Source organism: Spea bombifrons, chromosome 9 (genome assembly GCF_027358695.1).
Source record: "Spea bombifrons isolate aSpeBom1 chromosome 9, aSpeBom1.2.pri, whole genome shotgun sequence".
NCBI classification, from domain to species: Eukaryota; Metazoa; Chordata; class Amphibia; order Anura; family Pelobatidae; genus Spea; species Spea bombifrons.
The window spans coordinates 38,716,816-38,729,045 of record NC_071095.1 but is presented as its reverse complement, the minus strand read 5'-3'; the positions used below and the strand labels follow the sequence as shown (position 1 = coordinate 38,729,045).

General features: G+C 38.2%; 1 protein-coding gene across 1 annotated transcript; it reads left to right on the top strand.

Annotated features, from left to right (window-relative positions):
* Nucleotides 1-3,258: 3,258 nt before the first annotated feature.
* On the top strand, nt 3,259-7,480 carry LOC128504500 (potassium channel subfamily K member 1-like). The gene is made up of 3 exons (XM_053474574.1): nt 3,259-3,574; nt 4,725-5,120; nt 7,218-7,480. The coding sequence occupies exons 1-3, from the start codon at nt 3,259-3,261 to the stop codon at nt 7,478-7,480; spliced, it is 975 nt and encodes a 324-aa protein (XP_053330549.1).
* Nucleotides 7,481-12,230: the final 4,750 nt, after the last annotated feature.

Here is a 12,230-nt window from a genome sequence, read left to right as displayed (position 1 = left end):
GTATTTCTAAACTCAGGACGAACAGTAGAATCTATTTAGCAGGTTTTTTCATTAGCTTTTATAGATGGGTAAAAGATTTTTCAACTAAAAGTTAGAAAAAGTCATTTGTTTTCTAAAATTTTCACATTTTACACTTTTTTAATAGTAAATAATATGATACAATCAAAACAATGTCATCTAAAGAAAGCCCTTCTTGTCCTGAAAAAAACAATATATAATGTGTGTGGGTTCAGTAAACGGGAAAATGTTAAAAACGGCCATTGTCACGAAGGGTACAAAAAATGAAATCAGCCTTTGTCACGAAGGGGTTAAACACAGCCCATGCAATGCTAGTGGTTTTTTTTTTACATTGTTAAATCACATCCAGGCTATCTATGCAGCACATACATTTTACTATTAATTACATTGCAATTTTTGGGACACATTTACATTTCGGATTAATCGGCATGTGATTACTGAGTGGGCTTCCAAACCAAGTAAAAATCCTAGTAACAAGGTGTCTATGATGCCCGTTATGCAGAATAATGTAATAACTACAGTCAAAAGAACTAACATTTTTACTACATTATGAGAAGCTTCTGTGCACCATCTGTGAATGTTTTGTTGTTAAAGAACTCCATAATGCTTTTATGATGAATACCCTGGTATATATTTATCTTTGTAATATTTGGCTTTGCACAGTACCTCTTCCATAGAATCTAACACAAAATGTTTATTGATAAAACAAATCCACCCCCTGTAACATCTTGTAACCTCTTCCACAACAAGTGAGATTCATAAATCACCCGCAGTGCTGCAGTTTACTGGCTGATGAATTCTCCATGCACTTAGCACAAGCTACTAAACAGTCTAATCTCTGTGAAAATAATCCCTGTGATGCCATTTAGTTTCAAATGTGTTCTTTTTAATTTCTACATATTTATTCTTCCCTTCCTGAATTGCAGCTGATACAATGTTGATATTAAAGGGCGAGTTTATTGTGTGAGGCAGCTTCGCCAAAGGAGGTTCTTTAAAATGTAAAAAAAAACAATTTGCGCTATTGATTGATTGCTTGAAGTAGCCAATAGGTGGCAGGGAAGCATTCCCACTGAAATCAATGGGAGGGCTTCCCATCCATGTGCATAGGCTGAATGTATCTTTTGCATGGGAAATATCTGGGGGTGGGCAAAAAGTCAAATGCATATGTGGGAATTCTGCATTATACCTTTATGCATTTGCAAGGGAAACATCATGTAAATCATTTAAAAGGGCCTACTCAGTTATCACATGCATTAAAGTCCAAATAGTAGCTGGAGTGCTTATTTAAGCAGTGTCACATCATGTTGATGACCTGTTTTCTTTTACCAAGATATCTACAGGCATTTGAGTTAAAAGACATCACTATGTTTTAAAGACCATGGTGCTTGACCTTTGATGCATGGACACAACTCACTGCACTAAGGGTATTTGGTAAACCTTTTTCAGAAACACCCAGGCTACAATTTTCAAATCATCTAAAAATATTAATTATTAGTTAGAATTTCTGGAAAGAGAACAATTCAAATGACTCACTTTCCAACCAACAGGAAACCAGATGTCTCCTCTCAGGGGTGTAACAAGCAACCACAGGGCCCTGGTGCAAAAATTGCCACAGGACCCCCCAACTTTACCAAGCAACATCTCCCACAGTGCCACCTTTGCCCCAAAAAGCTTCTGAGTGGCTTTTCCTCAAGCAGCACATGTACTCATACACATTAACACATTCATTATACCACTTCATATCACCCCACTTACACACAAATACATACACATCCATGCTCACACAAAATTACACATCCATGCTCACAAACACACACAAATTAACGCAAAATTATAATTTACAAATTAATTTGCTACAACTATGTATATGGGTACAGAAACATACACAGCGAGCAATTGATTCAGTTAGAAAACTGGATTTATAATTATTCATTAATTTATATAGTGCCCTCATATTCTGCAGCTCTGTACAGTGAGTAAACAGAATATAACAAGAAGTGGATCACTTAACAATTTTGATTTACAGAGTACAGACACACAGATTTTGAGGGATTAACATCCATTGGGCCACACACATTGTCATATGATACAAAGGTTCTATTCCCCTATATAATCCCCTCAGCATAGCCCAAATGCAGTTTTGCCCATAAAAAGGCTCCACAGTGTTCCAACCCCCAGGTTGTAAGCAATTTGAACAGGTAACTGAGGACCAGCAGACTTTAGCCTTGAGTGGACCCTTTGTACTACCAACTGTAACGTGGGTGGCCTGATAGATTTTAACTTCTTAAAATCCTTAGATTTAAACCTTTTGTAAATTGATGCAAATGCATAACTGTTATTCCAGAAAAGTCTGCAGTATTTATGTATTATTATTGTGGCACTGGTTTATAATACTAAATATTTTCTCTGTTGAATAAAAAGCTAATCATTGGTGATTTTATAGTTGTTTCTAAAGTAGAGTTCCAGTTTTTAAGAGAAATAAAATGTCCTACTAAAAATCATTCCATCAGACAGTACCAAGGTTGCTTCTGAGTCATTATTCATGGTGCAGATGTCCCCAGAACAAGGTAGACTACACATTCCTTAAAGATACAAAGTATTGGAGCTAACAGAAGACACATTTTGTTAAGGTTGTCCTTAAACCAATTAAGGACAAAGCATTATGAGCGGGCTTTGTCGTGACGGAGTTAATGAAGCAGGGATCTATCCACTGGTACATTCAGGCGTTATTAATATCTTCTAGTATGTATTTAATGAAACCTCTGCTATTTCCCTTAATCTTTATATCCACATTTCCTAAATAAGTTTCATATTTTCACAATGCCCTAGTGTTCTACAACAGTGAGGTAACTCACAGGAATTCAGTAATCGACTAAAAGTCATAAAATAATCCTGCTTTTCAGTATAAACATTTTGGTATTTCAAGGCTAATTACCCCTCGTTTTCTATACCCAAACACTTACAAGTATATGGTATAGTTATGTAAATGTAGAATCCATATTCCCAGGCCGGGTTTTTGAAACGATATCCGTGGTTGTTAAAAAGTAGGTTAATTAGACCAAAACAATTTCAGTTACACAAAACTAGCCTGTCTGGAGATTTTTTAGGTGTGTGCGAGAAAATCAGCTGTTTTCACCTTGTGGTTAATCATTCCATCAGAATCAGCTTACCAGCGAGGTCACGCTTGAAGTGGTCGTCTGGAATCCAGTAGATCTCTCCATTGGAACGTTCACCATCAGCATGATGAGCCGGCATGCTCTGTTCTTTCTACTCCTGCTGCTCTTCTATGTGTTTTATTTAATCTTCGGGGCTTTTGTGTTCTCTGCCTTGGAGCAGCCCTACGAGGACCATCTCAGGTGGAAGGTAGAGTCCATGTGGTCTAAGTTCCTATCTGATCACCCGTGTATGTCAGAGGAGATGCTGCAGGACTTCTTGCGCAAGGCTCTGTTGGTCAAGAGCTTCGGAGTGTCTGCCATGCGTAATATCTCTGGTTACGAGATCAAATGGGATTTCGTGTCTTCTCTCTTCTTTGCTGGAACCACCCTCACCACCATTGGTCTGTATCAGTTCAAACAACTATCGATCAAAGTATTGCTGTATTGACTATGGATCAGATGCTTCCCTATGCACTGTATCCAGTTGAAAATGGGGGTGACACATTCTGGGTTTGCAGCCTCAGTCTATAGTCTAAAAAAATGAATGTTCCCGTTGACTATTCCCATTAAAACCACACATTGTTTTATTAGAACACTTAACATTGAGTGGAAGGCCATAGCTGGGTATTACCCCATAAAAAGATACCACTATCTCCTCGGTCTTTTTGTGAAGTGGTGTCTGGCATACTTCAGCCCAGAGAACAAGTCTAACCAGCTGGCCCAATACCACAGACTCAATGCATAACACCCAGCCCAGTGCAATGATGGCTGATACAAAGCTTCAAATTACAGCAGCCCGGTGTAATGTGACCTCAATTAACCTACCAGTGCTTCAAGTTACTCTATAAATTAAACCAGAGAGAGAAACTACTATACTAATAGTAAATGATAATTTAATTGACTTAAACTCTACTATAATTCACATAGCTTTGCTGATGATGTGTTTTCCAGCAAATGTAATGTTATATGGTCAAATGCCTTTAAAAACATAGAGCCAATTAACAGGTGAATAAATGAAACCTTTGGTGTAACCCAATCAAACTAAAGACACCAACCCTATTTCTCAGTGTAAACATTCCTTAATGAAACACATTCGATCTTTAGCATCATTTCAGAATATACCAGATGTTTAATTCAAGGTTCCAAGCATATATGGATTGGGTGTACACAGATTTCTTAATTAGTTGAAATATACTGTCTGCCTCCTCTGCTGCTGTTTTACATTACTTTTTTGAGTGGTTCTGAACCTGTGTTGCAATTTTGTAGTCCTCTCATGAACCAAACGCTGCATATCTATGATTTTGGCATGAACTTGTATTCAAGGGAGACAAACCATTCAGTATGCCCATGAAGACCAATCTTGCTTAGCTTTTACTTCATTGATTGCACAGAAGAGCCTCTAGACATTTGAACCATAACATAATTCCCATGCTGCTTACATGACAAATATGTGCAGTAAAACATTTTAAGAATACTGCTTCTTTTCTTAACTTAATTCACTCCATATTTTGTTCTATTGAAGTCAAAGCTTATCTCATTTCTTTTCTTTAGGCTATGGACATCCTTTTCCGATATCGGTGGGTGGAAAGGTATTTTGCTTGCTCTACTCCATCATTGGGATACCACTCACATTGTCCGTACTTTCTATTACTGCCCGGAACATGCTTATTTTGCTGCGGGATAAACCAATCCATAGCTTCCAACTTCATTTGAGTGTCTCCAAGAAAAAGCTTGAGTGGCTCCATGCTAGTGTTTTAATTGTCATCATTTCTTTCCTCTTCTTTTTCATTCCTGCGATCGTCTTTGATGCTATTGAGGGAAATTGGGGCTATCTGGATGCCTTGTATTTCTGCTTTATCTCTTTAACTACTGTCGGACTGGGAGATTATGTTCCCGGTGAACAGAGTGGACAAAAGATGCCAGCTCTTTACAAGCTGTTGGTTACCTGTAAGTATTTGTTGTACTCCAATTATCTACATTGGTAACATAAGTACACAATTGTTTGGAATGCATGCCCATGCCCATGCCCAACCTAGGAGAGGTTGAATAATTCTTACTTGCTGTCAAATTCTATTTAAATCCCAGCACTCCATGTCTTAAAGGCACAGTGCACCTTTTATTGCAGCGCAGATGAGGAGAGGGGTGGCTGGGTGTGCTGTCTTAGGGCAGCGTAGAAGGTAAATATGTTGGTGCACACAGATATGTATGGTCTGGGCAACCAGTTCTGGAAATGAGGGTAACCTAGCACAGTCTACCATTTATAACACATTCAGCCTCATGATGCTCTATATAATGCTATATAATGCTATAAACGTTTACCTAGTTCTGACAGTCGCACCTCCCAACATTTCAAACAACTAAAAAGATTAATTGTGTTTAAAAGGGGGTGTGAGGCTTTTCAGAGCCATTATCAAGATTTGTATGCACTTTTTTTTTGTCTATTGATAATTGAATAATTTATTCACATGCCTTCTGCTGTGACTTTTCCTAGAAAACATGGACAGAGGGATTTGAGTACATAAGACATACTGTAACTTCTTAAGATAGTGTCTTGGAGATATGCCTTGAAGAACCTTTTAATGAGCAAAGTCTGTGGTAGTCCCATTTTAGTTCTGGATAGACCATTTGGCAAGCTTTTAGAGAGGATACAACATATACTGTTCTGTACATGATGATGTCTTGACCAATTAGAGTTTTGTGCCAGCTAATGCTTTGCTTCTTGTGCTTATTAAATTTTAAAGTTTCAATGGCATAGAACCCACTCAAGCATTTTAACGTAAAAAAAATATTTTATTCAATTAGCGTTAGCATACAACTATTTTTTGGTTTAATTGGTGGTGCGGCAGTAATAGTAACAGCAGCAACATCGGGAGATAGGATTTTTGACATTTAACTGCAGCTGTTAGGCTTTTTGCTGTATTTTTTACTTTGTATATGCATTTATTATATAATAAAAAGATCATATATATATATATGCAACATATATAGAGTATATAAGCTTAGTTTTATTTTACAATTTTTCTGAGAATATAGCATTGCGTTGGACTTGTAGACCACCTCCTGCATTTCCTTTTGGGTTCCTGTCTATGCATTACATTTCAGTTTTAAAAATGTTCATAGTAGTACAGATTGGAGTTCAACAATAGCTGAATATTTACCTTCAGTATTCTCTGTATAAATAAGGAAAATGCATTTGTTTTGGTGTCTTGGAACATCTTAAAGGGCACGTGTTGCGTTTCAGATTACTGCTAATCCTAATTCTATATTAAACTTCAAAAATAACAAATCTGTCCTGCAGGATTCCAGGGTGCAGATGGATTCCAGCAGGCGCCTGGGTGCAGTACTCCTTTGGGAGCCCTACCTGTAACTAAAATTCATACACATACCAACACCTGCTTATTCAAACACCATACACTTACACATACATACACTCATTATCTTCCTACTTCTTCTCTCGCACCACTAACCCTGGCCTTAGTAATTATCTGCCTTGTGGGGAGCTAGCCAACAGTGCCTCATAGTTTTCTGGACTGACAAATTGCATGGTACAAAGTGTGGCACATGAGGATAAAACTTAATGTGCCTATCCTGCCGCCGGCTGTGTTTTCATCGTATGGCATTTGCCAGGGCAGCCTAGTCATCCCCAGTCTGGCCCGTGTGCTATCACCACACAATAACACACATACAGTTGCTAAAAGCATTCTCTTACACATGCTAACACCATACACTCGCACACACACACTACCTCCATACACTAATACATGTACGCTCTACCACAATACATTCGCACACATCCTCCAATGCCATAGACTAACACTCATACGAACACCATGTGCTCATTCATACACTCTCACGCTCTCTATCATCATCATCAGTGCCAGGCACGTTTAATTTGTACAATAAAAATTTTAAAAGGCAGGTGGCTGGAATTTGGAGACATTGTACCATATTGGCAACAAACTCCTAGTACTAAATTGTCCTACTTATGCGGGAAAGCTAATAAGTTATCAGTTACCATCAACTTTACATTCTCGTGTTTTCCAGGTTACTTAATACTAGGACTGGTTGCAGTGCTTCTTGTGGTAGAAATGTTGAAGAGCCTTCTAAACTGCAACCACTTCTTTGGTCTGTTCGTCCTTGGATGTGATGAGATGAGGAGAGATGAGGAAGCTGACCATTTTCTAAGCAATGACTTAGATGGATCATTTGTACAGAAACATGACGAGACAACCAGAAGAAGGGTCCCGCACTCCTTGTCTCCTTCAGCAGAAAAAAACTATGGGTCAATAAACACATCGTTAACGTGAAGGTTCTATTTATAGTATAAGCATTTTTTCTCCCAAGCGTATTTTGATTTGCAACAATAATTATGTTCCTCTAAATTATATTTTTTTCCACAGTAAACAACTCTTGGTGTCTTTCAGTATTACCTTTGGGTAACGCTTTTAATAAGTGTCTTACATCTTTCACATAACTTCACAGTAATTTACACATCTGAGTGCAATAAGAGACACCAACATTGTGGCCCCATCCTTTATAATTGTTACGTTTGTTTGCTTGTTTTATTGTCATGTTGACTCTTTTTTTTTTTTCTCTTTTGTGATGGGATTGCACCATTAACATTAAAATGCACACGAGTAAATGTTACTATAATCACATTAAAAATAGCATAACTATAACTGAAGTCTGGATTTGTTAGTTGCCATATCTAAATTGCAGGTTTCTATTTGGTTTTGTATTCACTAAAGGGAGAGTTTGCAGGAGAGATGTGGTTTTTAATGCTGTCACTTCACTATTCTTTACGAAGAGCCAATGCTGGCTGTTTTCTCCAGCTGAGCTATGTATAATTTAATCTGTAAGGAAGTTCTGAAGAAATTTTAGTAATCTGACTATACATTAATCAGGGTCTGTCAAGCTCTTCCTACAGCAAAACCTTCATGATGTATAGTGAAGTGTAGAGTCTGAATCACGACTCTCCTTTTAGTGAATAGACCAAATTGAGGTACAATATATAAAACTATGATTAACATAGTGTCAATAAGGTTGATCAGTTAAGTTAACCTCATGGATATCTGTTTACAACTAAACTGAAATTATAAAAAAATAAATTATTAAAGGGGTACGGTGCTTTGTTCACGGAAATCTTCTGTACTCACCGTGGATGAACTTACTTTAAACACTGGCTACCTTCATACGAAGGGAAGGATAGCTTATCCTTTGTTTTATTTTTTGTCCTGTGTATGCTTTTCCCACTCAGGTGCCCACTCGTACCTTCGGTCTAGTGAACTGCCTTTTTCGCATTGATGCGGCTTTACACCTTCTCACCTGTTACCTCCAGGAAAACTGAAATTGAGCTTGCCATTACTACAGAACAGTCAAATGTGTTTTCATTCCTTCTTGTCCATGTTAAAACTGGATATGCCACGGCTTAGTGCTAAGAGAATGTAGAAGGGGACTAAAAATTATTCAAGTGTTTGTGAAGACGCTGCTTGATTTTTCAACTTATAATTGTACTGCTTTGTATTATTGTATACATTTTTCCAAAAATTGCAATAAATGTACAATGAACATGCAGTTTCTTCGGAATGTCCATCTTTAATGACTGAGCATAATAAGTGTGACGTTTTACCTGTGAATCATGCAGATAAAGGTATAAATCATTGTATGATTTTATTAAAAGCTTATAAAAGTGCAGTGTTTAAGAAAGCGTATGTCCATGGTAACAAGGACTTTTCCTTATAGAATGGTATAAAACATGAAGTACTATTGTGAGATCTCTGAATATACAGGTTACACCATGTGTGATGGGGCTTAATTTGGGGTGCTTTAGGGCAAAAGTAAAAAATAGTATAAAAAAAGTGCAATATGAGATTTACCATAGCTATGTACAAATGCCTCTATTCTGAAAAATGATAGATTGTTGAGGAACAAAAGGTTTCTTGGCCTGATTTGGTAAGCGAGAACTTGGCTGGAGATCATGACAGTTGTAGATTATACCAGGAGAGCTCCCATATGGCTTCACTTCTAATGCCAAATGTCCCCCAGCCCCCACTAAAAAGTACAGGACTTTCGGTTGCAACTCTTTGCAGTCATGTGAAGGTAGGCTTAGTTGGAAGAAGCTACTTTGCTGGCATTAGGGTCTTTGTTAACATTTCTGGCCTTCATGCTGGCATGTTTCATTTAGGACTATTAAACAGCATAGGTTGGGAACACATTTTTATAAACTTTCCTTATCATAAAAGGTATTTTCATGGTTTGAAAAATGTACAGGAAAAGCCCCTACAATAGAAATGATGCAAGGTGGGGAATACGACTGTGATGGCTTCATTATAAAACAGTTGGTGCACATACAATATTATTGTTGGATATGTTTTTTTTTTTTCTTTACTGCTGTATTGCTAATGTAATGTGATACAGATTAATAGGGTAAGGTTTGTATTAATAACGTTGGTCTCATTAAAAATGTTCAGATATATAGTAGCCTTTAATCTGTTATACAATCAACCAAGAAACGTTTCAGCTCACGATGTGTTGGCAAAATAAATTCAATTAATGTTTCATTTCTCCAAAACTAGTGGCAAGTGATATCAATGCTAAATTCTCAAGAGGTTGATTATTAATGATAACTTACTGACTTGCGTTACTGTATTCCAGAGCTTTTTTTCATATTAATGCAATCTATTACATTGGCAATTTAATAAAACTCTGCATTTGGCAAATGATTTTGGGATGTGCTTTTTGGATAAAATGAGGGGGGAAAAAATATTTTATATAGCGCCATCTTATTCTGCAGCTCTGTACAATGCCTAGAAGGGCCTGCTCAAACAAGCTTACAATCTAGAGGGTGTCTGAATGTATTGTACTATTAGGGATAGACCATCCACATTAGTACATTTACATCTTAAGTCACAAGTATAGACAAACACAATGTGCTTAAGTTTACAACACAAGAACACAAACAATGACGAACTCTAATGTCTTTATTGGACCTCCTTTGACAGCAAGTGCTTCTGCTAGCTGCAGATCAGACCTGCACAACATTCAAGAGGAATTTTAGACCATTCAGCCTGATGCTTTACAGGACTTCTACTGGGTCATTTTGTCATCAAGCCCAAACAGTGCTGTCTAAAGGCAGGGGCACACTGGGCAGTTACATAGGAGCCCCAAGATGAATCACATTGCTGGCCTACTGAGAAATTTCCCAGTACGCCTTCTCACCGGAGGCTGGTCTTGAGGCCGGCCATCCGACAATAAGTGTGGCCAGTGGTGACTCTAGAAACAATATATAGGGGGGCACATAATGTACCACAGTCAAAATGGGGGGGGGGGCATTAATTTCCACCATTAAATCATACCACTGGAAAAAATGCGTGTGTGTGTGTATATATATATATATATATATATATATATACACACATATATATACATATATATATACACCATACAATTATAACATAAGGAAACATAGCATTACAGGTACAGATCAACTGAAAATCACATGTAAACTCAGCACTGAGGGTATAGATCAAATAAATACATGGAAACCGCACTGCAAGTAATGCCCAACTAAATATGACATACAAACTCTATATTTGCAGGTATAAATACATACATGTGCGGAAACATATCATAGCAGATATGGAATAACACAAAACCCAGCTTTGTGGCTATAGATCAATTGGAATTCACATAAAAACACAGGATTACAGGTATATAAAACCCTCTAAATTACAAGCATAGATCACAGGCTGCACAGCCCAAAGCCAACCCAAATTATATTACCCATCTTTGTCACTAAACAGCTTCCCATAGTCATCTTTGTCCCCAGTTTCCATCTTTGTCAGTAAACACTGTGTTACTACCATCACATAGCTGGTGCACCATCATCCTACCACTTAGTATTTAGAGCTCACACAATAAAACACAAAACAATTAAACAAAGCTCAGCTGGACATGAGGCAATGGATTCAACGTCGTTTTGTGTTAATAGGTTCATTCTACATTATCGTATTATTCTAAATGGTTGCATAATTGAGTTCTTGCATTTTTCCAGCATACCTGATATGGAGACCTAAGATTATGGGTAGCTATTTAGTGACAAAGATGCCTATGGGAAACTGGGGACAGAGTTTGTCCCAGCCTCCCACCGCCAACCCTGCCCTCAGTTTGTCAACTTACCTGACTGAAGACACACAGGGCGTGTCTGCTGGGTTCCCGCTGCCAAATTTGCTCCACCCACCTCCACCAAAGCTATTGAGCGGCGTCGGCTGACTCAATTCAATTTCAAATCGACGGGCTCGATGACCTTCATGGGCGATGCCAGACCCTTTCAGTGAGGTGGGTGGAGCAAGTTTGGCAGAGATCCACATCTAAGGAGACCTCTCAATCATGTAGTCCCATTCCGGGACTGTCCCGGGGAATCCGGGATGTGTGGTCACCCTAGTATGTGGTTTCAAATTCGGCGGGGGGGGGGAGCAACTGGGGGGCAAGGAATAACCTAAGGGGCAATGCCCCCCCTTGCCCCCTGTAGCGACGCCACTTTGTGTGACTGTGGCTGTAAAAGAGATCTGTGCAGATGGGCCCAATGGACCCGTGGTAGGGCCATCTCTATTTAGGGGCCTCTTGCCTGTGTTTGGCCGCTGGACTCAAAGCAGCTAGCCCCCCCTCCGGTTTTCCATTCAATGGACATATATATATATATTTCTGTTGATTATCCTCACTTCGCATCATGTTAAGACAGCCCTGCGCCCAAGGTAACAATATTGAGTGTATTAGACACTGAATGGTCACTGAATGAAAAAGATTTCTCAGTGGTGAAGTATTAATGATCCACCCAAAATTACAGAACAAGAATTAAATAATTTAGGTGGAACCTTCTGACCTTTTAAAATTAACAAAAATACTGCTGAGCAGCTACATTATTTTATTTGATCTACATTTTTAAAATAATCTAGCATGGCATTGATTTCCCTTACATTTTTTTACAGTGTTACAAACAATATAATCACAGAAATTAACCATATTTTGGTTGAACTCCATCTGGGTCCCTAGTTTTCA

What these genes read in the sequence shown, in the direction of transcription:
- LOC128504500 (XM_053474574.1), top strand. Translation starts at nt 3,259, where the DNA reads ATGATGAGCCGGCATGCTCTGTTCTTTCTACTCCTGCTGCTCTTCTAT. An exon ending in AACCACCCTCACCACCATTG is followed by an intron (nt 3,575 to 4,724) that starts GTCTGTATCAGT and finishes TCTTTTCTTTAG; the next exon opens with GCTATGGACATCCTTTTCCG. An exon ending in TTACAAGCTGTTGGTTACCT is followed by an intron (nt 5,121 to 7,217) that starts GTAAGTATTTGT and finishes CGTGTTTTCCAG; the next exon opens with GTTACTTAATACTAGGACTG.